This window comes from Euwallacea fornicatus, chromosome 9 (assembly GCF_040115645.1).
Source record: "Euwallacea fornicatus isolate EFF26 chromosome 9, ASM4011564v1, whole genome shotgun sequence".
Lineage (NCBI taxonomy): Eukaryota > Metazoa > Arthropoda > Insecta > Coleoptera > Curculionidae > Euwallacea > Euwallacea fornicatus.
This window is the reverse complement of record NC_089549.1, coordinates 3,573,062-3,600,576: the sequence shown is the minus strand read 5'-3', so window position 1 is coordinate 3,600,576 and position 27,515 is coordinate 3,573,062. Positions and strand designations below refer to the sequence as shown.

The window sequence follows — 27,515 nt, the reverse complement described above, 5'->3', positions numbered from 1 at the left end:
AAAATTGTCACTTTTTGGATGCACCCTGTAATTTATTTATTTGTCGAAAAATTCAAGTTCGGAGAAAGTCACAAGTGATATTAATAAATGCTGCGGATTAAAAATTGATCATTTTGTCTGGCAATGAGAAAATGCTTTTTTCGTTTCGTTTGTGGATTGACGAGCGCACGCTAACGATTGTAGAAGAAACGGCCCTTTTCGTTTATAAAAATCAGCCAAAGCGCTTCCTCAACACCAACTGCCTAAGTTAATGAAAAATGTTCCGTTTTGGCTATTTTCTTAAGCAGTTTACTTTATTCCTCTACATTATCTGAACACTCCTCAATTATCTTTTTGTTTAAATCGGCGCTTGATCTTCCGACTGCAATAAATTAAACCTCTTTCAGATTTTTCTGTTCAACAAAATTTCCGTGCTTAAGCTAATTCTTGGTTCGCTCTTCTTTGTCTGAATGCACATGACAAGCCTTTTTGATTTCCACAAATCCCCAAACTCCATTGAAGAAGCATGTTCGTCTCAAGCATCTGAACTTTTTAGGTTTTCAAAATGTCTTTTGGAGGTTTCTATCGAATTTTCTATGTGATTCTGATTCTGCAAATTTTAGAAACTTCAATTTCGATCCCAATGAAAATTACGTAAAAATCACGTAAGAACTAACCAGAACTAACCTGAACCAACCAGAGCTAAGCTGACTGAACAGTTAAAAGTATAAGTTCAGAAATGTAATAAGTTGATGTCAAGACTCAAGATAGGACATTAACGGAAACGCTCGTGGAGAATTCACGAAATTCAATTAATGGTTTCTACTTTTCTACACAATAATCGAAATTGGGAGAGCCCACAGGCGTAGAGAGCAGGAAGGTCGAAAGCTTGATTTACGCTGCGATTCACGTTATAGTTCTGCGGTGTCCACTTAATATCTAAACGACACTCCCTCGTAACACCTAGATTCGTTGGCATTGTTTTAAGCTATTAATTAAGCTTCTTCGCTGATGATCAATTAACGTCACGAGTTTCAAGAAAGCGCAGCATTCTTAAACTTTTCAAGAAGGGAAAGGCGGGTCTCACGTATATTTCGAGCTACTCCAGCCAGTTGTATTTTCGTCCTGGATCGCTGCATTTAGATTCCATGCAAACACTCTTATAATGTCAAGGCATTTAATTGTTCATTACATCCAGTCAGAAATATTCCAACATGTGTGCGCTCCCCGAGGCAGACGTAGGGGATTTTCCATTTAGCTTCACATTTCCAACGACTTAATTTAGATTTTCATCCCTCCCGCGTGGGTTTACACGTGGGGGGTTCAAACCCAATCGGGCTGAGGCTCATTCTCCCGAAACGAATGTTACAAACGCATTATTCGAATTCGATTAAATCGAAAACATTTCTCGTTTTGAGTGCGTTTTAATTACCCAGACCAATTTCCGCAACGATGTATAGGAAGTTGAGATTGACTATAACTTTATATGTAAAAGGACGATAATTACCGGTTAATTACTCGAAGCGGCAGCTTGTTGCGATTTAAATACGTGGGAGAAACGCTCTATCCGGTAAGTCTTGTGTTTGTCAATAGACGGAAGCCGTAATGCGCACCAATTACTTATCTTTGTTTGCTGAATTAGTTAGTGAGCTTCTTTTTTCATGTCCGTTAAGTAACTGTGTAGGCAGCGTTCGGTATTGCCTGGTAAAACGTGGTTTTATTTAGATGCGTCCTCCATTTGGTCAAGAAAAATCTTTGAGTCGTCCAGTCGCTCATCAAAACCGGCCCTCAACTCCATTGGATAATACGCTTTTATCATACATAATGTTATTTCCATTTTAAATATTCATAAACATCTCTTGATCTAATTTTAATATGCAGGTTGTCCGGGTTTTTTGCGGTAGGATTTTACCCAAGTTTTCTGGGCAAAAAAATATTATTAGTTTGCTATATAAATTATGTTCAAGAAATGCTTTCTTAACGAATTCCAGGGTGTTGAAGTTTTATATTGTTTTGAATTTATCTTTTATCCTCTTCAAATTTCTTCGAGATATTTAGCACAAATTTTGAGCCCGCGTCACTCTTTAAGGCCTATATGATCAGACAATACCAGACAGATGATGATGAAAATTTACAGGGTGATATTTTTTGGGGTTATGACCAATTCCATCACCCAAAACCTTTTTGTGATGCGCCGCATGGTATTTAATTTTAGAAATTTACATTGCTTGTTCACTTTAAAAAATCAGATAATTATTATTACAGAAATTGTCCACAATATTCGCCAGTAATGTTATGCACATAAATTAGAACGTTGCCATAACATTCCAAGAGGAGTACATATTTTTCTTCGTAAACTCCCAAACATAAAAGTTTGAAAGCGTTAGATCGGGCGATCGAGGAGGCCAAGCATTTGGTCCTCCACGATCTACCGACTTCCGTGGATAGTTTGCATTTAGTCAGTTCCTCACTGCCAGGGAGTAATGTCAAGGACATCCGTCTAATTATGCTATTAACTTATAGTCAAAATTTATGCAAAACATCTCGAAAACTTTAGGAGCTATAAAAAAGATAAATTGAAAAAAAAGGAAACTTTACCATTCTGTACTTCCTTAATGAAGCATTTCTCGAATATAATTTATACACTAAACGAATAGTAATTTATGCGTGGAATACGTGGTTAAAATTTTACTACAGCAAACACGAGCACCACGTATGTCAAATTTCTTCTTCTCAACCCTCATCGGTCATTCTCTAGTTCAAACATTAATTATGTCGATCTTTTGTGGAATCCACAGTAGTCAAAAGAAAATTTTCTGTAAGTGTAAGGATTTCTAAGGAAATGTTGGTTTTAATGAGCATAGTTATAGATGCCAGACCTCAGGTGAAGAGTCAGATATATGCCTGATAAGTATTGAATCTATGACTTTCGTTAAATCAAGTGAAATACTATTAAATATTGTTTTGCATGTTTTATTAAATACCTTAAATCATTAACTTTGATATCTTATTAACTTAAATCTTGCCAAAAACATCTATACTTTTCACTTGAGATTTGACCTTTGCGTATTTGTTCAGACCTCCATTCCAAATTACTAAATTTGGACGTTCGGAAAATACTGATTACTGCACCATCACCAATTGTACAACCTGAACTACTTGCATTTTTGCTGCAATTTCAATTTCTCGTCACGAAATCTAATATTGAGCGCCGAATATGCAATTTCTTTTGGGTAGTTCATCAGGTGCTTCCTTTGGACTCCTGATGAGAAACCTATATGAGCTCGAAATGTAGCCCTCTAATGCCCGCTCACAATTACAAATACCCAGCTTTAAATTGAGCAATTGAATTGAACCCCTTCGTGTGAATTCTTCTGGACGGGGCTCTTTGGTCCCGAATAATTTAACTCCCCCTTTATTCGATCCCCGTTCAAAGTGGAAACAATTTATTGACCATTTGTAGAAGGTCCCTCAGTGGCCATCAGGAATTTTCAGTTCGGTTCGTGTCTACCACAACACGTGGGTCATTCACCGAAAAGTGGCCAATATGCAACACTTACAGTGGGGTGAAATCCTACACAGTCCGCTGAAAGACTGTAGTTAGACATGCACGTGGTCATAGACCGGAAACCGGATATAAGGTATAGAAGTTCGCTTTTACCCCTGAATTGGTGGCATGTAAAATCCTTGTCGGTGTTCTCGACATCCTTTGTTCTATGTGCTTAAGGTTTCCTTCATTCATTCACACCAGTTCTTTTGCAATTTCATCTCTGGTTCTACCGATTAGTTACAACTATAATTCACTAGCAATTAATATCAATCCGAGTTGCCCAACGACGGCTTTCAAAACCTGACCGAACCGGACCCCCATTAAGTGAAATTAATAAAATTTATCTTCACGATAACTCGAGACTGATTGGCTTAAATTCTAATTCTTAACGCGTGATTTAACCGAACACGAACCTGAGATTACGGTCCAATTTATTTTAGAAGAGGTCTTTTCCCACGCCGCGAAATATCCTGATTACATGGCGAGATCGTTCTCAGAAAATATCTCTTTTCGGGTCCATTTATCGAAATCGCAACCAACGGTTTTATACCCGAATTGGGACGTTCTATACTAATCATTTTTTGTCCAATCTATGAATTTCTCCATCCCATAGAAACCCATATAATCGCAAGTCAGTGATGGCGGCTTTCGGCAATTTGCCACAGAATTTCAAGAGCACATTCAAGATCTCTCTTTTATTCTATAAAAGAAGTTACGCTTCACGATGGTTGGTGTTCATTCATAAAGCTACAATACCCACCGGTTCTGTGCTCAGCTGACTGTAATTTTTCACGTCTCGTTACCCTTCCTTGGTTTTTTAGTTCCTTCAAGCAGAGAATCGGTGGAATTCTGTTGTCTTTGAGCCAGGAGAGAGTTTATCAAAAAACACTATAGTTTTAACGTGAGAGCTGTATAAACCAAATGTCTGTTATGCCTGGTACCGGTCAGACCTGATTAAAACCTGGCATAAGCCGGCGAAACTAGTTAAAACCGCAATACAGCTTTTGCCCTCCAGATTAAACTGGATTCCGACATTTGCCAGGGCCGATATGAGAGAAATCAACTCACGAATTTCACATTATTTAACGCTGGAAGAATTGTGATTTCACGTTGGGTTTTCTGAGCATGAAATGGTGTAAACTCGAGTTGAAATTCTGCTCATTCGGCGCATGTCCCCGGATAGGTGAACCGACTTTTGTAAAAGTAAAAAAAAAGAAATTCGATTTAAATTTTCATTTTCTGGGGTTCAGCCCTGCTTGGGTAAAAACTAAATTTCTAACAAATTTCACTTTTAGAAAATAGTCTTGGAAATTTCAAAAAAACTATTTTTCTCTAGAGTGAAATGTCGTTTCTATGTCAAATACGGCATAATGTTATTAAGAAAAGTTATGTAGAATCGGGACACGAACGCTCGTACACTAAATTTGAAAATCCTCGGTCAACGTCGATTTCTTACATTTTGTTATATTACGAAACAATTTACCAATTTTTGTTTTGTTAAAATAATAAAATATTATCATTAGATAAATCTAAAAATGAATAATCTCATATTAAACTCAAACCTCCATTAAATCTCCTCTTCAATTTGCACATTTTTGAATGCGGTGTCGGAACCCTTTAAAAGCTGCCTGTACATGTTCTCTAGGAATGAATTGAATTGTCTGTTATTTAGTTTTTAATACATTCGTATCATTGGGAATGTGTTCTTTTTCATAAACTGTTTGTTTCATTCTTGCCCAAACAAAAAAATCCATTAGCGTAAGGTCTTGAGATCTGGACGGCCAAGATATATAGCTCATTCTCCCAAACCATCTTTTACCAAATTGATCGTTTAACCAAAACAAGTTTAATATGAGATTATACATTTTTTTATTCATCTAATGAGAATACTTTATCATTTTAATAAATCGAAAGTTGGTAAAAATAGTTTTTTTATTTAGGAAATACAAGAAAATGTGAGAATCGAAATTGGTTGACGACTTTCAAATTTAGTGTATGGACTTTGGTCTCGGTTCTAAACAATTTTTCTTAATAACATTATTTCGTACTTTTCCTTGGGGAAGGGGGGCGCTGATTAAGAATACCTCCTAAAGCGCAAAAGTCGTTCAAATAGAATACCCCGTTTAATGCTTACTCATTAAGGTCAATTTACGCATAGAAATCTTTACACTTATCTCTTAGTTTTTAAGGAATATGAGAGGTTTGCGTGTTTTTAAAGCTGGTTTAACTTTATTCTCTTTTATGAAATCTTGAAAAACGGATTTTCACCTGCGGTGTTGTATATTATTGAATATTATAAAAATGTCCGTGGCAAGGAACAATCCTTCAAACCGTATCTTTTTTGGTTTCCAAGCAATTTAAGCACTGATGAAAGTATTTGAATAAAAAAATGTTTTTAATGCATTTTTGCTCATTTTCAGGCGCTGAATCATCCCGTATATTATGCGATTTTGTGAACTCGCTAGTAATTTGTAAGTCAACAACACATATGCCGTCTTTAATTACTTTAAAATTACTGAGATACCAGATGTTAAAAAAATTTTAAAAACGGCTCGCAAAAGTCGTCAAACGGAGTGCTGAAAGTTTCACTAAATAACATCAGAACGACAATGGACAGAGCCGGCCTTGGCATGTCTGGGACTCTGGGCAAAAATTTTCACACACCCTTTCAATAAAATACCCTCCCCCGGCACTGTGCATTCGTTCAAAAGCTAAATATTAACATTCAGTCAAAATTTTGGCTGTATGAAGGTTGATATTTGCGGCTTGTTATAATGGGTGTAAATATTTCCTTAAAACCAAGCGTTATGGTAACTGCATAAGTTTGAACTTTGCAGCACATCTTGTTAGTCTGGAATATGAATCAAGAAGTGTTCACATTCGTGAATATGATGAAGCGAAAAATGTCTGTGGGAATACCTGGAATTAGATTCAAGTATTGGCACAAACACCCGACACAACCGCTGGGTGAAATTAGACTTGCAGCAAAACACTTACGCTTTTATGTTCTACGTATATAGTCATTTTTGCACATATTGCATATAGGCCTAAGGGCCGTGGTATCCACCAGGTGTTTGAAAATCCGGTGCATACATGAGGGGTGCCGAAGCAACAGCTGGCACTTCTTTGTTCCAAGTTGGGGTGGAAGCACTGTGTATGCATCACTATCAGGTAAAATAAGGTGAGCCAGATACAGAGGGGGAATATACCATTCACTTTTTTCTGTACTGCTTTCCTCGTATACCCGGGGTGTCTCACGACCTTTGAGAGTTTAGATATAGCAATTTTTCTCTCTAAAAGGAAGTGTTTTTATGCAGCATTATAAAATACTTATTCTTTTGTTGCAGCCTCAAGATCTTCCTCACATTACCATAGTACCAACAACTTACCTCCGCTTTTATTCCACAACGTTCATGGTGAAAATATGAGGATATCGAGAGATGGCACTGTGGCCAAAAGGGTTGAGAGTTTCTGCAAAGGGATAGCCTTCAGCAGTCGACCAGTAAAAGTGAACGAAAAGGTATGGACCCGGTTTACGTGCCATCAATTAACAATCAGATGTTTTTCTCAAGCCATTTTCGTGCCAATGGAAATTTTTCTTAGTGCAGCAACATCTTGCATTAAAGTCCATAGCTATAAAAAAATTATTTAAATCGTAAAATGAAGGAGCCGCTTATGGCGTCTTGCAGGGTGCAGCCCCTCAGCTTCTTTCCCTCTTTGATTAAAACACCTCCCCAAAGTAAAAAAGGGGGTTTTGCTATATTTTCTTGTATTTTTCATATTTTTATGCATTCTTAAAACACGTTTTTAATATATTCAACTACATTTCCGCCAGCGGTTTATCCCTCCTTATTCATTCCCTTCCGAATCACGTCCAGAACTGCTTATTGTGTAGCAAACGTATGAATACTTCGCCGTACTACGTAATATAGTTTCGTCATATAATGTCCTAATATATGCGCCAAATTTGAAACTAGATGCAATCAAAATTCACGAGTTGTAAAATTGCAAAGATCGCACCAATTTCCTCACATATGTATATTTACATTTTCGTAACACGTGCATAAGTCTATGACGAAATCCGCAATTATTTCAGGTCTGCCTCAAATTCCTAGAAATATCAAACAACTGGAGCGGCGTCATACGATTCGGTTTCACATCGAACGATCCCACTGGCCTAAGATACAGTCTGCCTAAATACGCCTGTCCGGATTTAACCAACAAACCTGGATATTGGGCCAAAGCACTACCAGAACGGTTTTGCAGTCAAAGCACCGTTCTCTTTTATTATGTGACCTCCACTGGGGACGTCCATTTCGGCATCAATGGAGAGGAGAAGGGCATATTCTTCGGGGGGGTTGAGACCAGGGGGCCTGTGTGGGCCCTCATCGATGTTTATGGAAATTCTACTGCTGTGGAGTTTGTGGATATTAGGCATCAGCTGAACAATTCTAGGTAAATTCCATAAAATCCCGATAAATTATCAAATTGATTTGTTCTAACGCCGTCAAATTATCACAAGCTTTCGCGTTTCCCATGGCGAAGTGTCCACTGACCGTACACCGTTACCTTGAGGAAATGAAGATGCCTTTGAATCTTTTTTTTTCTGATATTTTATACCATACAGTACTCGAAAGCCTTCCGTCGGTATAAAATTTGTTATTTTTACTAAAAACCGTCAATTTACTTCAGGTCAAGTGTGATGCCTTCAGTGAATGCAGCTGAAACCCCAGTGAGCGTCTCTCGTCCCCGAACCCCTGACCCGGTGGACAGAATTACTTATCCCATGCAACAGCTTCACATCCATCAAGTGGCCAATCAAAATCAAATTGCCAACCACGTGACTCAGGGTCAAGACCTCACTTTGCCTCTCTTGAAGTACCAACCTCATGGGATCAACTATCAGGCGATGGCTTTACACAGGACTAGAGGCAGGAATGTTCGGTTTTGCGGTAAGTGGAATGCTTTTTTTTCAGAAAATTATTTAGCTATTCTGTGAAAACGGATTAGTTTAGGTACATGTCCTGCTTGGTTCAGGTTAGTTAACTTCCAGCCTAGTTCAGTCGCATCCAGCTAAAATCGAATTCCACCTAAGTGCTTCTCTCAAATACTATGGTTTGGGTTTATATTCTATATGACCTAGCGATTCGCCCCCTAAATAATTCTTTTCCTTCTTTGTAACATTCATGAGAACTGGATTGCGTGACTTAGGAGGACGCCAATTTTACCTCCACTTTTAGCGCTGAATACTGTAACGAAATGCAACTGCTACAATAATGCGCCACTGTTCCGGGGATAACAATAAAATATTGAAAAATTACTGTTTGATTTTTGATTATTCCTTTCAATTCCAGGCGGAAATCGAAGCGTAGCAATGAGAACCGACACTGAATTTTGTCAAGGGTATGTCTTCACTGCGAGGCCTTTGCAAATATCCGAAAGAATCGTAGTGCAAGTTCTGGCTACCGAGCCAATATTCCAAGGTTGTCTTGGTCTTGGTTTAACTTCCTGCGATCCTGGGAGCATCACCACTGCGGACCTTCCCGACGATTCAAACTTTCTGCTGGACAGGCCTGAATATTGGGTGCTCACCCGAGATTTTTCCCGAATGTTGAATAAGGGAGATGAAGTCAGTTTCTACATATCACCGAATGGGGAAGTGCAGATTTCGAGGAACGGAGGAACACCTTTGGTTGTTATGCACGTAGATCAGTCTCTGAGGTACGTTTGGATCATCATTAGCAAATAAATGGATTTAAAAATAGAACTGTAATTTTTCAGATTATGGGCCTTTTTTGATGTCTACGGATCCACACAGCGCATTCGGGTGCTGAGCGGTCATTCTCCTCCGAATTTAGCTGCTAGTCCTTTAAGTAATTCCTCAAATCATAACATCGTAGATAGAAGACATATACCCACTAGTGAGTCGATAAACAGCCTAAATTTGCAAAACGAGATGACGAGGCAGGGCAGCAATAGCTCAAGGTAATAAACAACGGAAGTTTTTACAAGGATTTTGAGTTAACTTAGCGAAATTGCAGGCAAAGTTTGATAGCGCGAGAGACGGATGTAGTTTCTGCTCAAGCAAGACAACCTCAACAGCCTCAGAATGGTCGATTATGCTTTCCTCAGGCTGATATACAGGTAAGGAAGCTGTCCTATTTAATCGTGAATAATGAAATTTCTGCTTTAAGAGAGAGGAAAGGGGTTAAATGAGAGTTTATTATGTGTTCGCAGGTTCAACCGGCTGCAAATGGAGGTGCAGTTCTTTCGGTGATTCTTCCTCCTGCAGCCGCGATCAATCATCATGGATTTAGTAATCACACAGGGCCTTTGTCGCCTGCGAACTCGATTATGGCTCCGGTTCCGACGACCAGCGTGGGACCGAGTATGACTATGATGAGCAGTTGCAGTGCACAGTACGTCGAGGTAAGAAATTTATTGTTTAAACTTCCAGTGTTAAGATGATTTAGGAATCTTGCTACATACAGGAATAGGCAATTTTTTTTTGCTTCGTAAATAATCCTAAATTATACCCGTATTAAGACCGAATGATTAATGTCCTGTCAAGTTTAACTGTAAGGTAATTTCTATAGAAACTTTAAAGTGGGACCCGAGTATTGGTCATCGAATGTTGATCAAATTCTTGGTTTCCATAGAAATAAGCTTAATAAATTAATTACCTACGCATTAATAATTTGGCTTTTTAACCCTCAAAATAAAATAAAAATTACAACTGATTAAAAACAATTGATATCTGAGATACAACAAAAATTTTATTTTTTTCTTCAGCCTGTCAGCGTCTCAGATTCCAGTACATACTCCACCCCTCTCAGTTGGGCAGAACACCACGGCGGAGCTACAACTCACACCATACCGCCAGGGGTGGAATGCACGATATGCTACGAAAACCCCATTGATGCTGTTCTGTACATGTGCGGGCACATGTGTATGTGTTACGACTGCGCCCTGCAGCAGTGGCGCGGAAAAGGGGGCGGCCACTGCCCTTTATGCAGAGCTGTAATAAGGGATGTTATTAGGACATACAAATCTTAAACCTCTCTCTTAAGTATTTATTGTTATCGAGTCTCTTTGGAGGTTTTTGTGTTAAGTCTCGGAGAAGCTAGTCAAATGATGGTTTCCCTTTGGAAACCTATTTACCGGGCTTCAGTCAGCCATCAAAGTTACTATCGAAGTGCTTCCAGAAACTCTAAAGATTTTCTTATAAAGACTGAACTTTATTCGTATCAAAATTGAAACTCGAATGATTTTTTTATATTGCTTTGTCTGGAACTACAGCAACCAAAGATTTAAGATGATAATGCTTGGTTTGATGCCACTCGTAGCATGGCTAGTCCTGTTTTTAGTCACATCTGCTTATAGTCCCAAGCAGTTTATAATGAGCAATTAGGTTTAAGGTTAATTTATTTTTTCATGTTCGTGTTCTAGTTACTTTTAGATTTAAGCTCTATTTCGTTTGAAACTTATACCCTGATTTGCATTTTAAGCCAAAACGGTGGCCAGTTTTACTGTCGTTGTAAATAATTAGTTTGTATATTGCTTAACCAATTTATAATTAGATGAGTCTCATTTTCTGTCCATGTGTTATGAAGTGAGAGTTGAAGATCCATCTTGTTTGTATATAGTTTATATTATTGTTGATGCTGTAAGAGAGCGTTGCATTTGCTTCGACACCTGAGGTAAAAGTTGGTTTATGAGTAATTTGAGGCGATTTTACAGTAGACAATTTATGTATATAGAATAGTTGTTCTAGTCATTAAGAGTACGTACTGAATCGTCGCAGAAATGTTATAATGATTGTATAAATTATGGTAAATATTCAGCAAAAATACGAAATGTTATATTTAAGTAATTGTTGTCTTACTTCATTATCTGATGTTACCCTGAAGTCCTATATAGTTCTGGAAAGAAGCACTTTTAGTTTCTTTTTTATGCCTTTTGCATTGTCACTCGTTGGGTGAAATGAAATAAAAAACATTTTCAAGCGGAAGGCGTATATTTCGGCAAAAACGCAGGAAGAAGCTGATTTAATAAATAAACATATAAGAGAACACAATTATAAATACGAAACTCTATCCACCATTCTAAACTAATTAGCTGTCAAATTCTTAAGTGACCAAAATCCCATTACGATTCTTTAAATACAGAGTAGTGGTGCTTACTTTAGTTAGAAACTTTCGAATTAAAATAAGCATTTAATAATGAAATAACTTTCTAAACGCCTACTTCATATATTGCAACAAGGCGATATATCTTCCGAAACTCCCCTCAAGTGAATTTTAAATCAAGCCAACAACAGTTAGAGTTATATATCTCTTATATACTAGAAGTAATGCTTCCATTATACACTTTGCACAGTGATTTCCTGAAGGCTGTAAATTGGAAAATTTGTTCCTATCCTTAATGTATTTTAGTCAGCGCTGTTTGCCCATAACCTATAAAAAACTTTAACTAGCCGTGCAACTTAGAGCTAATGAATCGATTATATGGGAAACATGCTTTAATTCTGGAAAAGCGTGTGTGTGAAATCGATGTAATCCAAGGCGCCCGCGATGGGTCTTTCTGTCTTGGGTTCCACGTACGGTTTCATTCGGGCCACACAGTAATCGGCCATTTCTTTGGTAAGGTTCTGAAAAGAAAATCATTTAAACATATTTTTGGGAGCTTGAGGTAATTTTCAAAACGCGATTTGTGTATTCAGCGTACCTCAAATTCGAACATTGCCATAATGATTAAATTAAGGTTTTAGGCAGATTCATACTAATTATTGAGGGTTTTTTTAAATACATTTTGAATTCAAGTTACCGCACTTCTAAAATTTCAATCAATTTGAAAGTAAATTTTCTGCCGAACCAGCATCGACTCCAATCGGTAATAAATTTCTTTGATATTGCAGATGTAAAAGAAAATAAACAAGGAAACACTCAGAAAAGATTAGTCAACATTCCGATTCGGTCCTGTCACCGGATCTGTAACCTGTTACACAGCAAGTTAACCAAATTAATCCCTGAACAAATACCCTATGTATCCACAAAATTAAAATTGAAATACTTTTAAAGGCTAAAAACAGTATTAAAGCTTACAGCGTAAAGTTCCTCTTTGGTGACATACGGCCGATCGCCTGCTGTAATAGCCCTAAACGCCTTCTCAATTTCTTCTGAACTCTGCACATTCTCAGTTTCTTTGCTGATCATGAAGGCCATGTATTCTTGCAACGATACATATCCATCTCTGTTCGGATCAACCACGTCTGGGAAGGCATAGAAAATATGAAACTTTGTAACTCGGGACTTACTCGACCGCTTACTCAAGATAGCATCAAATTCGGGATCAGGTTGCCCTTCTTCCACCATCGGCAAATCGTAGCCTAAAGCTCTGAGACAACTCTTGAACTCTTGATGATTGAGTTTCCCAGATTTCTCTTTGTCGAAGTGCTTGAACATCATCGAGAATTCTTTCAGAGCGTCTTCACTAACACCTTAAATTGAATTTGAAGTTAGTATAAATATATTTAAAAAATTAAAAATTAAATTAACCTGATTGGTTGCGAGCTTGAATCTGCTGTTCCAAATTATGCTGCATTCTCATTCCCAATTGGTCGAGTTGGTCCCATTGCTGCGCCAATCCCACAGTCGAATGTTCAGTGTATCGATTATCCAGAATAAGGTGTTCCTCCAAAATTGTACCTAATTCCTCGATTTTCTTCAAGTCAGAACGACGAGCTCTAACTTCGGCAGCTTTGCGTTTGGTCGCTTCTAACTGTTGTTCCAAGGATCCGGTACCCTCCATCATTGAGGTTCTAAAAGAAACAAATAACAAAAAATTCAACAACTCGCCTCCGAGAACTTACCGAGTCTCAGTCAACCATTGATGGAAGGCGTTCGCGTGTTTAGCGAATTCTTTCCTTAACTTATCGTTCTCCTCCTGCCTCTGAGCTTCTTTGTCCAATTCCGCATCCCTCTCCGCAATAATCTTCTGAAGGTTCCTCCAAGTATCTTCTAGGGCTTCCATGTTGAACCAAGTATACGGGTTAGGACCGACATTAAACGACTTAATTTGACGGTCCAATGCTGCTAAGGCGTCAAAGTCTGCTTGAGCGCTAGACAAAGAGGCCTAGAAATATGGCAGTTAACTCAAATTGCGTTTGCAACTTTTTTTTAGATGTTACTTGGAATTGAGCATGAGCGTCTCGCAAAGCTCGGATTTCTTCAATCGAATTGCATCTCACTGGATCAGTTAGATCTTCTTCAGCATTTTCAAACCACGAGTTGAAAGCCGAAGCACGTTTGGCGAACATCAAGAACAACTCTTCGATTTGCTTGAATTGTTCTTGCATGCCAAGAAGACGTTGCTTGCGTACGTCTGAAGCAGACAACAGACTTTGCCACCTGAAACAAAAAACATATCGGTTTTCTTTGTATCAATTTTCAACATATATAGTTGTCAAATTTTTTGTTTTAGATCTTTAGCTTACTTCAAATAACGCCAAAAGTACCCGTTAGTAAATTAGCGAAAAATTTCTATTTACGAGACATTTTCATTTTCAGTAAATTGCATTAGTTGCGATATTCATAAATATAATTTAAAACTAAATTTACTAACCCAACTTTCAAAGTCTCCGGTAGTTCAGAATATCTAGTTTTACATATACTTTAATTTGAGCTGTAATTGGCAAACATGATAAAACGACTTAAACAGTAACTCTACTATTACTGAATAGCTTAGGAGTGGCATTAACCTATGAGAAGATAAAAATGCCACAAGTCTTACCTAGCAATAACGTCAGCATGACGTTGAACGATAACAGCGGTTTGATCGTGATTGGAAGCCACTAACTGGTCTTTCAAGGCAGTTATGTTTTGGATTCCTTCATGCTCAAAAGCAGTTAAACCTAAAAGAGGAAAGATATTTCTCATGTAGTGAGTGAAATTATAGTATATAAAAGTAACTTAAAACTCCGCAACATTTCTATACCTGCGTCAAATGTATCCTGTTTAGTAAGCAGCGTTTGCACAGATGATAAATCTCTACCATATTCGTCACTGTTTACGTGGGCGTCCTGAAAAGAAGATATACATAATATAATTAATTAAATAATTTGATTTAAAATTGGAAATAAATACAGAAATATGTTAGGTTGAAAAGGATATTTTTTCATTTTTATTCGAAGACCGATACATCAGCAATTCGTTTACTGTAAAAATTGCATTATTCACCCACAGTTCTATAGACATAAACCTAGGCTTAAACAACAATTTACTTCTAAAAATACTTGCCTTGTCGGCAATCCAACTTTCAACCACATCAGCCTTCCACATGAACTGTAAGTAAGCAGAGTTGTCCGCCAATTTGGCTTTCCTTCTTGAAGCCAGAGCTGCCAAATGGTCCAACTTGGTCTGCAATTGTTGACAACGTTGGTTGATGCTGTCTGCATGGTGATTGCCTGCTGCGGATAATTGGGCACCTTCATCACAGATGTTGTTGCATCTTCCTCTAAACCAAAAAGACATGAAAATTTAAAAATCTTGAAGTAATATACCAGGTAAAATCTTCACCTATGGGCTTGGAAATCGGTTTCAAAAGCATCATGCTTCTTAATCAATCCTTGTACAGCAGCCATGGAGTCCCCATAATCTTCAACGCTCAGCAACTGCTGTTTCTCGCTAATCCAGGCCTCCTCTTCCTCCACTTTAGTGAGGAATTGCTGATAAGTTAAGCTTTCGTCCAATTTTTGTCCTCTAGTGGCGGCGAACTGCTTCAATTCCGCCCAAGCCTGGTTCAGAGCTTTAAGTCTTTGTTCGATTTCCGGAACTCCGAGGTTCGAGACGTCCATCAGTTTTTCACCAGCTTCTTGGACGGCCTGAATTGCCGGTTCGTGAGATGCTAATTCTGCCTCGAGACGTTTGTGCTTCTTCTTCAAATTTTGAACACCTATAATAATGATATATTGAACAGATGCAGAAAATGATACTCACACGAGACTGTCTTCGCCCGAATGACACAAAGCGAAGTGCAGGTAAGATGTTAGGCGCAACAAAAAAAAAAGTTTAATTTGTGAAATAAACATACCAGTTAAATCACGTCCATAATCATCACTTCCCACCAACAATTTCTTCTCCTTAATCCAGGATTCTTCATCTGCGATATCTCTGAAGAATTGATGCAGAGTATTGGCCTCATTCAACCTTGCTTGACGATGAGCTGCCAAGTTCTTAATTCGTTCGTAACGTTCGTTAATCGATTGCCGTTTCTCTTGAATGGATGCTGTGTCGAATTGGCCTGATTCGATTAGAGAGTCGGCTTGATCGTTCATGTCTGAGAATAAAGTGTATCATTTAATTACAGATGAGTAAAACTGAAAAATTAACAAACTTTCGGTTGCTATACTCACCCTTAATTCTGTCCTCATGATGCTTAATGTCAGCCTCAACCAATTGATGTTTCTTCATTAAATTTTGAACGGAAGCGAGATCTCTTCCAGCATCCTCACTAGTCAACAAGCTCTCAACTTCTCCCAGCCAGAAGTCCAAATCTTTAACCGCCGCAATGTAGGTCCTCTGTTTGTTGGCCTCTTTTAGTTTCATCGATTTCTCCACAGTCTTCTGAGTAAGGAATTCCCACTGGTTAGCAATGGATTCAAGCCTAAACAATTAAAAATGTCAACAATTTCTTAAAAGCACGTCAGAGAAATCCTACCTCTTTCTAACAGCTTCCTCGGATCCTGCGCATTGCTTTTTATCAATCAAATTACCACCATTTGCAAGAACGCTCTGAATACGATCTGCATTGGCTGCAAGTTCAGCTTCAAAGGCTTGATGTTTTTGGTGTTTGGATTGAATGTTGGCAGGATCCTGCAAGAAAAAAAATTTATACCAAATACTAAACACACTCTTGAAGTCACAAAGCTACCTTGTAGCTCTCCTCTGTGGCTAGCTGTAATTTCTCAGCAATCCAGTTCTCAATTTCATCAGCATCTCTGGAGAATTGTTGCAGAGTCTGACTTTCTCCTAGTTTGGAACGCTTCTCAATTAAAGCATCCTTTAAATCATGCCAGCGGTCTAAAACTTGCTTGCGTTTCTCGTCAATTGGTTGGGAAGCATAATGCTCTCTGGCAATGAGCTGATCAGCCAAAGTTTGCAATGTCCCTATCTTCTCTTCGTGCGCATTAATGGCTTTGTCAAAGTCTTCGTGCTTCTTGATCAAAGCTTCGACATTGTCACCACTTGAATCTACTTCATCCGAGGCTAAGAAAGCTTCCCGGTCGCTCATCCAATTTTCTGCTTGTTCGCAATCCCTGTTTTTTATTATTATTTTTTTAAATAACCTAATCGATCCACATTTGAATAATATACCTGTAGAACAAATTCAACTCCAAATTTTGGTCCAAAAGTAACCTGCGGTCGATCCAGGCTTTTTCCAAATCAGCTCGTGCTTGATTCAGTTGCTCTAGTTTTTCTTGAATTTCTGGAGAAGCGTAATGGTTGGAATTCAGCAATTGCTGACCGAATTGTTCCAAGGCATGGAAGGTACCACCCCTGGCGTCAATTTCAGTGCGGTGTTCCTAACATGATGACGAAATAAATTGCATTTTGTGATATATTAATGCGGAAATAAATATTGGGTTAAGTCAATATTTATTTACAGTTTATAATGACCAAATCATTAATATGTTGATAACTTTACCTAGAGGTTCATTTTAATAAAAACCAACAAATGAACCAAGAAAGAACGCATATCCTCCATTTCAACGTTTTCGTAGATCTCTTAACACTGCTTGTTAAGTTTACCAGCACATTAATAATTTACCAGTTAAGAGGATTACACATTTCTAATGAAATACATTATATAATACAACTTATATTAAGTAATTATACAGTGTAAGCTTCTTTAAGCGGAAAAAGACCCAGTACCACAAGCAATGTAGATAAAACGAACTCTTGTGCATTGCCACACCCACATTATTGTGCCTAAATGGATTGGTTGGAAATAAGACACCTCCAAAATCAATAATAAATGTTCCATATGAGTGAATACGAATTATCATTATAATTAACAGCACATTCATAGACAGGATACGTTAAAATGTACAGGGCGCGGAAAAATTATACTCAACCAATCACCCCTCTGTGCTTATGTTATCTTAAAAAATATATAAAGTTTTTATTTATTTTTATTAGCACAGTTTTATTAGTGTGTGTATTATTAGAGAGAAATTTGGAGATGATCTATGTACGGATCTGGATGGTTGGAAACATCTTTATTTCATGTTTGTCATAAGAAGAACATATGTTGTGTGAATGCATTCAGTCATAAAATTTGGCACTTACAAAATCTTTAGCTGAAACTTTCATATAATTAATCATCAAAATGTTATGTTTATGTAATAACGCGCTTACGCCCTTCATATTTTTCAATTGAATTTTTTGTTTGCAATAAATTTAAAGCACTCCTCAATCATATGATGTAACGCGTGTCTAGCCTCACGATGGAACTCTTTTGTTTTCATGAAATTTATTACATTAAAAAAAGATTTAAACGCCTGCTCAATATACTCAAAAATGAGCATTTCATTAAGCTACAATATGATATCTGTAATTAAATTTTTTGGGATATAAGAACACTTTTTGAGTAATAACCTGAAACTCGAACTTATTGTTTCTTTATAAACTAAGCAATTGAAATTTTCCTTAGCCAAAAGTATTAAATATTTGCCGACCCGAATCTTATTTAATTTTTTTATAACATTTATTGGTATGTGAAATTGCTTTTTCTTAGCAAACAGAAACAAAGATTTTTCTCATTACTTAGTACAGTTACACACAATGAATTTCTGACTAAATTCTACCTGTGGATATCCATAGCGTGTCTCTATCTCGGCCTTGTAGTTCTATTTAATCCCGTAAAAACACAAAACACAATAATCAGATATCAAAAAACATCCTGTGTATTGCATGTTCTGATTAACCTGGTCTTTAACCAAAACATATAAACAATCACATACCTGATGCCTTTCAATGAGAGCCTCAGCCCCGGTTACATCATTAGCGAGTTCCTCAGAACTGACCAATCCTAACATTGAATTGATCCAAGCCAACAAATCACGGTGGTCGTTGAGGAACCGCTGGAGGTCGTAAGAGTCCAGCAATTTTTCTTTGCGGGAATTAGCCTTTGCGGTTAATTGGGTCCACAATTCGGTTATTTCGCGCTGTTTTTGAAGTGTTTGTTCCGCCTGATCTGGATGAGATTGCTTCAGTCTGTTAGCGGTGTCATCGAGCTGCTTGATCTGGAGTTGAGGTGTTAATTATAGAAAAGTCGGGTTTAAGATTGATTACCTTGTCTCCTAAGGCAGCCAAATCCCTTTCAAGTCCCTCATGTTTTCTTTGTAGGGCTTGAACGCTGCGCAAATCTTTTCCTAGGTCATTGTTGTTGAGTGCTTCATCCTTTTCTTGGATCCAATCTTTGGTTTCGTCGACGTCACGGTGGAACCTATACAAAAAGATATACTTTGAGAAATTATTACTAACATTGCTGTAGTCACTGGTTCAAATTCAACCGAACCGGGATCGGGAACTTTTTATATAAAAATAAATCTTACACAACACTAATAACCATTAACGAGTGATAAAGTAACCGCTTCATATCTATTAGCTTACCTTTGAACTTCATGAGCAGATCCCAATTGACTGGCTCTTTCCGAAGTGAGTTGTTGAAGACTGGTCCACTTTGTATTCAAATCCTCCATCTGAGTCCTGATTTTCAGAGCAGCCTCAGTTTGGCCTAATGAAACCAACTGCATGGCGATTTCGTTCATTTCAGCCAAGCGCACTTCGTTTGCTTTCAAATCGGTTTGGAAGTCGTCGAATTTCTTCTGGAGCACTTCTACCTAAGATTGTAAACAAAAACAAATTTCCATTTACAATTTCCAATTAATTGATAGCAAAATAACTAAACACTAACAATTACTTCGCATTTACAAGGAGACCAAAAAGAGTTAGATACTTAAGGTTAATTCGGATTAGTCTGAAAAATATTGAAAGTTTTGTTCTTTATTTCAAACTTCTGCGTACCATAGGTCTTTCAAATAAATTTGAAAGGTGAATCAAACGAAGAATTTAAAATGGCTCACCGGCAATGAAACATTGTGGGATTGACTTTTACGAAGTTAAAGGATCAATCACCTTTGAAGGATATTTCAAATGTCGTGCCCGTGGATAAGGTCTAGTCTAAATCGTATATGAAAATCCTCACGTATCAGGATTAATAAACATCTACCGTAGTACCCCACAAACCATTTTTATCAAGACATACCTGCTCCAAATCTTCACCTACATCCTGCACTTGCGCATGCATTTCCTTATCTTTGATCCAGTTCGCTAATTCGGATGCTTCTCTGACTAATACGTAAGCTTTGACCGTTTCACTGAGCTTGTCTTGTCGCTCTCGGGCCAAAGATAAAAGTCTATTAATGAAAACCAATGTTAGTTAAAAAAAAAAATGTTTGAGTGTTTAATTTCAAATACCTTTCATATTGAGTGTTGATTTGATGCTGCCGGGCTGAAATAGAGCTGTTTTCAATCAAATTTTGCTGAGATGCTGTCAGTCCGGCCTCTACTTTTTTAACGTAAGCTGCGGGAACAAAACCTTGTCGGTCGTGAATTTCCACCTTCCACCAGTCCTAGAAATATTCAAATTTGCGTTTGAAATATGGAACACAAAAAACCTAAATGAAATTTACCTTATTGTTGGAGTTAAGCAAATGTAGTAAGTCTCCTTTTTTCATTGAAACTTCTCTCGCCGACTTTTCAGTGTAATCGTACAAAGCTTGTACAGTTTCTCTGCCAGTTACATCAACTACAGGAGGTTCTTGTTGCTGCAAAATTAATAAATATTTAAATTAAATGATATAAAGGAGCTAGACCGGTCTGATACCCTGCAGTTTCGGGCTTGCTCCTTTAAAGCTTCAATAGTGTTTCCAAAAGCGATCAAATCACTCATTAAAGCCTCATGTTTCTTCAACAGGGCTTCTGAAGAGTCCTCATCTTTACCTATAATAAAATATAAGTAAATTTAAGCTGCAGAAACGGATAATCCAATAATATACTTTTACCATAGTCAGTATTGGCGACAATAGGTTCCTTTTCCTTCATCCAAGATTCCGCTTCATTGGCATCAGCATAATATTGATGGGCTTGCAGTGAGTCTTCTAAATCCTGTTTACGTTGTTGTGCCTTCTCTTTAAGATGCTCCCAATGGTCGCTCAGAGCCTGCACTCTATAAAAAGAATCCAGATTTAACCATTAAAAAGGTTCATAAAGAAATCACCAACCTGTTTTTAATTTCATCGCTGGCGAAATGCTCATCCTCGGTCATCTGTCTACCCGCCTCTATAACAGCAACAATCCTGGCGTCGTGGTTATTGATTTCGGCCAAAACAGCCTGATGTTTTTTGATCAAATTCTGAACACCGATTAAGTCGCGACCTCTATTTGTTGAGGCGGCGATTGGTTCTTTCTCACGAATCCAAGATTCTTCATCTTCCATATCACGGAATAATTGTTGAACCTTAAAAGCAATAATTATATCAGTCTCTATTGAGATAATTTCTTCGCATAAAAATTGGAAATAATTTTAGTTTACAAGGTGAACTCACTTGAAGAGAATCCAAAAGCCTCTGTTTCCTAATAGCCATTGGTTCTTGCAATGCGGCATATCTGTCAGTGAGCACTTTTTGTTTATGAGCGATATTGTCTGCATCAAAATGGCCCCTTTCGACAAATTGGGTAGCTGCAGAGGTGATAGCTTCAATGCGATCTTGATGAGATGCAACATCAGCCTCTAAAAAAATTATTAACAAAAATAGAAACAAGAAACTGTTGGTACATTATTGCACTTTATTTTTAAACTTTAGCTTTCTATCTCTTTAAATTTATGTGATATATTCAGATCATTATGAATTAAACAAATTTTCTTGAATTTACTGTGAAAAATTTTTTGCAACCTCGATAAATATATCTAACGATAGATTAATGATATTGAGACACTCTATGTGTAAATAATAATTACGTAAAGGCAAAATAAATTTCGTCAAAGAAAACTGTCTGCTCATTTAGCATCTGCAACATTCCTGTTTTCCGAGAAATATATTAATTGTAAAAAAAATACTCAAAATCATCTCGCCCTTACCTAACAGAGCGTGTTTCTTTTGTAAATTCTGTACGCTGGTTAAATCCTTCCCGTAATCCTCAGACATCAGCTGCCCTTCAATTTCACTCAACCATAACTCAATATCCTCAATAGTCCTATTGAACTGCTGCTGTTGGCTCGCTTCTTGCAGCTTCGAATTTTTCTTGTCAGTCGCCTGAACCAAAGTTTCCCAAAGTTGGACAATTTCCTCCATACGAGCCTGAATTCTCGGAGCAGCGTAATGATCCGCTTCCACCAATTCCTGGCCAGTGGAAGTAATTTCCTCCATTCTGCTTTTATTGGCAGTCAATTCTTGCTCGAAGTTTTGATGTTTCTGAACTTTGCCTCCGAGATTGGTGGGATCCAAATAGCTTTCATCGAGAGCGAATTTCAACTTCTCGTTGATCCAACCTTTAGTTTCATCGCAATCCCTCTCGAATTGCTGTAATTTATAGGCGTCTTCTAGCAACTCCCTGCGACGACTAGACTTCTCTTTTAATGCTTTCCGGCGTTCCAACAGCATGGCTCTACGTTGAGCAACGTCATCAGCGGCGTAGTGTTCTCCATGGATTAACTTGGTGGCAAATTCGTCTAAGGCTTTTATTTTTTCCTCTTGGGCAGCAAGACTCTTTTCGAAATCTTCGTGTTTTTTTATCAAGGCTTCTACTGAGTCCAGAGAATCCCCAAGATCTTCATTCGCTAGAAAAGCTTCTTGTTTGGCCATCCATGTATCAGCCTAGATAATTATAAATGATTGAAAATTTAATTTTCAATATTTGATACTGATCTTACCTGTTCAGTGTCTCTATAGAAATACTGCAAATCCATGCACTGATCATACAAAATTCTCCTTTCATCCCACAAAGCCAGAAGTGACCTTTTATCAGACTCCAAGGTAGACAATTTCTCTTTTACTTCATCACTGGCATAATGCCCTTTCTCTAACAGACTTAGTCCTGCGGCAATAGTGGCCGCAAAGCTGTCTTCTCTGGCGTCAATTTCGCCACGATGTTCATGGTGGCGTTCCAATAAAGCTTCAGCTCCTGCTACATCTTTGGCCAATTCGTCGGCTGAAATTATGGCCTTCATATCGTTGATCCAGGAGACCAAGTCGCGGAAATCGGCCAAAAAACGATGCAGAGAGTAGGATTCTTCAAGGCGTTCGCGGCGTTCTTTGGCTTTCGCTGTCAAACTTTCCCAATAGTTCTCGATTTCGGCACGTTTTGCTTGGATTTGGTCGGCATGATCTCCATGAATTGCACATAATCTAAGTATACGTTTGTTTAGGTTAATGTACAATAATCTATTTTTATAGTAGGTTGAATTATATTTCAAAGCTAACTTGTTAAGACACGACTAAATCTTATTACATTTTCATCAAATATTTAAAACCTTGACTTCCTATTTACATCAACTGATCATTCATTTGAATCATTTCACCCTATTTTCGATCCTTAAGTGAAAAATCTTTATTATGATGCAAATGGACTTACCTTTCTGCTTCTTTCCCTAAAGTCAACACTTTGTCTTCTAAGGCTGCCAAGTCTCTCTCTACTCCCTCATGTTTTCTTTGAAGTGCCTGGACGCTGGCTAAATCCCTGCCATAATCGTCCGATGAGAGGACAACGTCTTTTTCGGATATCCACGCAACCTGTTATAAATTACCATTCCTTAGTTATTTATCACACTCATTTCAATATACTATTGAATGTCAATCAAACCGAGACTTTAGTTATTGGAAGAGCTTCAAGGCCATTTAAGAAACTCATAGCTTTATAAATATTTGACTTTTTAGCTTGAAAAATTACCCTTTGCACCAAAAAAATTATATATTACTAGAAACTATTACATTTTAACTCCATTAAAAAAACTTACGGTTTCATCAGCATCTCTGTTAAATCTTTGTATCTCATGAGCACCATATAACTTGTCTTGACGCATTAGAGTCATTTGCTTCAGCCTCTGCCACGCGTTGTTAAGTTCGTCTTTCCTAGTCGTTATTTGATCTCTTTCGGGGTGGCCATCTTGCAAGAGCTTGTCGGCCAATTCATTCACTTCAGTAACACGATATTCCTATAAAAAATCAAATTTTTAGCCTAAGCTAAATATTTTGCAAAACAAAATCTACTTGAGAAGCCATATCCTTTTGGAACTCATCAAATTTTCTCTGCAACACTTCCACGTGTTCCAAGTCATGTCCAAATTCTTCAGTGGATAAGAAAGCACTCTTTTCGTTGATCCAAAACATAACTTCATCACAATGTCTATAAGAATAAGTTGCATAAACCGCTAGAATGAATAGCAAATTTCCAACTAACTTACCTGATAAACTGCACCAAAACAAGAGCCTGCTGCAATTTCAACCCCTTTTCAGCCAATTTAGAGAGCAACTTTTCCCATAAGGCATGAAGTTCTTCAAGACGTCTGCGAATGGTTTCAGATTCATAGTGATTTTGATTGATCATTTCACGTCCGGTGTTGTCTAATACGACAATTGCATTGCTGTGAGCTGCCACTTCAGCCTAAAATAAATAATTAATTTTTTTTTAAATACACAAGTTAATAAATGGACATACCTCAAAAGCTTGATGTTTCTGAATTTTTGCTTGCAAATTAGTGGGATCTTTGTAGCTTTCATCAGAAGCAGCCTGTAGCTTCTCCAAAATCCAGGATTCTAATTCCTCAGCGTCACGTTTGAAATATTGGAATCGTCTAGAATTAACCATAAAATATATATAAATTAAATAAAACTCTTAAATGTAGCGTTTTACCTAGAGTCCTCTAATTTCTCTCTCTTAGCTCTGGCGTCCGCTTTAAAGTTATCGTAACGGGTCAGGACCTGCTGACGTCTCTCTTGAATATCTTCAGCTGTTTCAAGGATTTTCACCTCTTTGGGAGGTGGAATCTGGTCCATCTTTCAGTGACTTAAAGAATGTTCTGGTTTGACAGTCCTTTCTGATCTTTCTGAAACAAAATTGGCAATGTTATAAATTAAAAATTATCAAATTTTGTAAATATCAATACAAACAATTTCAATTGAAATACAACTAGTTAAGATAAAGATTATAAGTGTAAGAAGGAATTAAAATAAAAGTACATTAAATAAGTACTTCATTGTAAACACATATGACTGATATATTGATATGACTATTGATACTTGTTTGGCTTATCTATAACTTTCCTTGAATTTTTTTAAATCCCCACACTAATATGCCAGCTAACATACTTACCAGAGGAAACAATATATATATATATATATATATATATATATATATATATATATATATATATATAACAAAGTCAAATTTCAATTTTATTAAATACTAAAAATCATATATTATCCAAAAGAAAAAATTTTCAATCTCATCTTTCTCATACAGTACTTTCACAAATAACCTACATAATTGAAAGGTGAAAAAAATATTGCAGGTCAATGCATTCAAATCCAAATTGATACTTTAAAGATATAATAAAGTGATTTATATTCATATCTAAAGATATACACATTTTTTTAATGAAAATTAATAAAAAGTACAACAACTGAAACAAATGTTATAAAGATTATTAATAGTTTGTTCCACTAGATGATAGAAAAGCTATTCTTGACTGACTAGTTAGATAGTAGACTACAAAAATATTGTTCATTTGGTTCTGGGCAGTAGGATGAAAACTATTTAGCAAAAAGAAAGTAAAACCCTAACTATAAATATACCTTTTAAACAGCAGTATATTTGGTCACTTATTAAGTTTAAATGTCTTTTTGTTTCTTTACCTATTATTAACAAAAAAATCCCATGATTGTGCAGTAAAGTGACTTTACTGCATATCTTTAAAAGCTGGAAATACAGGTTTTAAGTTTACATTCAGTAAATATTTATTTTACATTTGCTTATTATTTTGAGTTTAAAAATAAGGAATTAATGGAATATTCCTGTATTAAGTTATATATATATGAGGTCTTACAATGAATGTTAGAAGAAAATAAAGGTGGAAATACAAATAAACAAATATTACATAAATATGATTTAAAAAATCAATTTAAACTTATGACATAATAAAGTGCTCTGACCTCATCCTCTGTATAACCCAGAAAAACAATGAGCAATGGCCCACGTTCTTGATAATCAATATTGAAGTGGGCAACTGCATTCCTTTACTATGTATAAACTAGGTAATCAATTTGTCCTCAAATTTGGCAAAAGGTTGGGTCCTTCTAAATGCAATAGTGAAAACAAGTAAAAAAAAGAAAATGCCTTTGTTGCATGATTTAAGTACAGAAGCAGCAGAAACAAATAAGAACATATCTAAAAATAGAAATTGGGATCAGAAATTGTAGGTCTAAATCATGAAGATAAACATATATAACTGAAATTAAACAAACACTTAAAATATGTTTTCATTCATATATCAGGGAGAGTACTGTAAGGACATCTAAAATCTGGACAAGAATTTGTTTAAATAACAGTATCATTACAGATTACAACTATTGAAGACCTACTTTAGGCCATTTGTAGATGAAACTAGGTAGGGCATAACATGCATTTAACAGTTTGTTAATCTATGAACTTACCTATAATAAGTGTTAGTAATTAGTACACTTTTTTATTGATTTTACTATATTTTATTTGCAAAGATGCACATACGAATTACTTTTTTAAAGGACAAATTAAAAACCAAACCCTTGAAATTACAACCGCACCCAATTACATTCACTTACGTTTTATCAATATGTCAATGTCAGAAATCCAGGTACTGTCAATCGGTATTAGTCCCGACCGTCTATTTCACTTGTCATGATTTTTGTCAACTGGGAGGCAAATAAAGCTCTCCAAAGCATTGAATTCGTTACTACCGAAAAACAAATAAGAAAAAAATTATATTATTCTATTCATGTCTTCTTTTTTCTGCCTTAACTAATTTAAAAATGCCTTCTTGAGTTATAAATTATATTCATAATGTGATTTATCAAGCTGTGAAACATGAATTGACAATGCTATCAATGGTACTTCTCAGTATTGCAGTGTAAAACTGCGCTATGCACGGTTTATTCGCGAGTAGCCTGGCTTTTTAGTAGCGAAATTCTTTTCTAACGCTAGTTACGTGTTAAGTCTCGGTTATGTATTAAATATTGAGGGTGCCAGCTATTTTTTTACAAAATTTATTATAAACTTTAAAGAATATATTAAAGTGTTAGGTCTCGGTAATTTTTTTTTTAATCTATCAACTCCAAACTGCCATTACAGGTCTAAGAAGAGTTAATTTATACACTTATTTAGAGTTTAATATGAAACTTTTGAGAAAAAAAATCAAATTATTGTTAAAATATTCACTAAATTCAATTGTGTCACGTGACCTGTAAACTGAATTTTAATTATTCAAAGAAACAGTGCAAGTTAATTAATTGTTTTCCTTGAATTCTAAAAATTCTTTATGTTTATTTGGTGTTCGATTTTCAAAATATCAAATATCTTAATTTAACAATTGTTTTAATGACAAATAGATAGAATGTGTAATTAACTCATAACTCTTTCAACGGAGTTCACCTATTGGTATACCATAGGGACATAGCAGCTTGTGACCGAACAAAAACATATTTAATTTTTCTCGGAAAAGTTACCTTAAAACAAAGAAAAGTTATAACGATTAAAGGCATTTACGGGCATTATTCACACACTTATTTAAGTTTTAAAATTAACTTTTCGGTGAAAGAAATTCTTGCAACATCTACAATCAAGTTTCGATTTTTCTAAATAAGTCATTTGATTTAAAAAAATCGAATTCT

The 27,515-nt window shown here is 36.5% G+C and overlaps 2 protein-coding genes across 5 annotated transcripts in view; one reads left to right on the top strand and one right to left on the bottom strand.

Annotated features, from left to right (window-relative positions):
* neur (E3 ubiquitin-protein ligase neur) overlaps positions 1 to 11,398 on the top strand; it is a 32,686-nt gene extending 21,288 nt beyond the window's left edge. For 2 of the 3 annotated variants that reach the window (XM_066285836.1, XM_066285837.1), the window contains 8 exons: positions 6,877 to 7,049; positions 7,626 to 7,984; positions 8,222 to 8,481; positions 8,884 to 9,250; positions 9,311 to 9,514; positions 9,571 to 9,673; positions 9,767 to 9,958; positions 10,322 to 11,398. In XM_066285836.1, coding sequence (XP_066141933.1) covers positions 6,877 to 7,049; positions 7,626 to 7,984; positions 8,222 to 8,481; positions 8,884 to 9,250; positions 9,311 to 9,514; positions 9,571 to 9,673; positions 9,767 to 9,958; positions 10,322 to 10,585 — 1,922 coding nt within the window. In that variant the 3' untranslated portion in view covers positions 10,586 to 11,398. Of the gene's footprint in view, positions 1 to 1,342; positions 1,550 to 6,876; positions 7,050 to 7,625; positions 7,985 to 8,221; positions 8,482 to 8,883; positions 9,251 to 9,310; positions 9,515 to 9,570; positions 9,674 to 9,766; positions 9,959 to 10,321 lie in introns of those variants that run through there. The other variant, XM_066285838.1, reaches the window with a different exon arrangement.
* A 129-nt stretch (positions 11,399 to 11,527) lies between these two features.
* On the bottom strand, positions 11,528 to 26,446 carry alpha-Spec (alpha spectrin). 2 transcript variants are annotated; one of them, XM_066285832.1, is made up of 35 exons: positions 26,304 to 26,446; positions 24,505 to 24,697; positions 24,310 to 24,445; positions 24,056 to 24,255; positions 23,862 to 23,997; positions 23,609 to 23,806; positions 23,227 to 23,384; positions 22,526 to 23,000; positions 21,734 to 22,469; positions 21,201 to 21,385; positions 20,877 to 21,112; positions 20,658 to 20,821; positions 20,480 to 20,595; positions 20,286 to 20,420; positions 20,071 to 20,225; positions 19,859 to 20,009; positions 19,204 to 19,433; positions 18,883 to 19,036; positions 18,552 to 18,833; positions 18,396 to 18,437; positions 16,903 to 17,111; positions 16,460 to 16,844; positions 16,247 to 16,401; positions 15,942 to 16,192; positions 15,620 to 15,865; positions 15,106 to 15,481; positions 14,827 to 15,043; positions 14,525 to 14,609; positions 14,321 to 14,441; positions 13,719 to 13,938; positions 13,401 to 13,663; positions 13,087 to 13,349; positions 12,858 to 13,028; positions 12,634 to 12,800; positions 11,528 to 12,179 (listed from the first exon to the last, which is right to left on the bottom strand). In XM_066285832.1, exons 2-35 carry the CDS (start codon positions 24,645 to 24,647, stop codon positions 12,051 to 12,053), a joined length of 7,290 nt encoding a protein of 2,429 aa, XP_066141929.1. In that variant the 5' UTR covers positions 24,648 to 24,697; positions 26,304 to 26,446; the 3' UTR covers positions 11,528 to 12,050. The 2 variants fall into 2 exon arrangements, with proteins under 2 accessions (XP_066141929.1, XP_066141930.1); XM_066285833.1 differs by lacking the exon at positions 18,396 to 18,437.
* Between the last annotated feature and the right edge of the window lie 1,069 nt (positions 26,447 to 27,515).

Bases quoted from the DNA above. Each gene is read 5' to 3' on its own strand.
- alpha-Spec (XM_066285832.1), bottom strand. From the start codon at position 24,647: ATGGACCAGATTCCACCTCCCAAAGAGGTGAAAATCCTTGAAACAGCT. The intron at 24,256-24,309 runs GTATGTCCATTT...TATTTATTTTAG, and splicing joins AGAAACATCAAGCTTTTGAG to GCTGAAGTGGCAGCTCACAG. The intron at 20,421-20,479 runs GTATCAGACCGG...TTAATTTTGCAG, and splicing joins AGCAAGCCCGAAACTGCAGG to CAACAAGAACCTCCTGTAGT.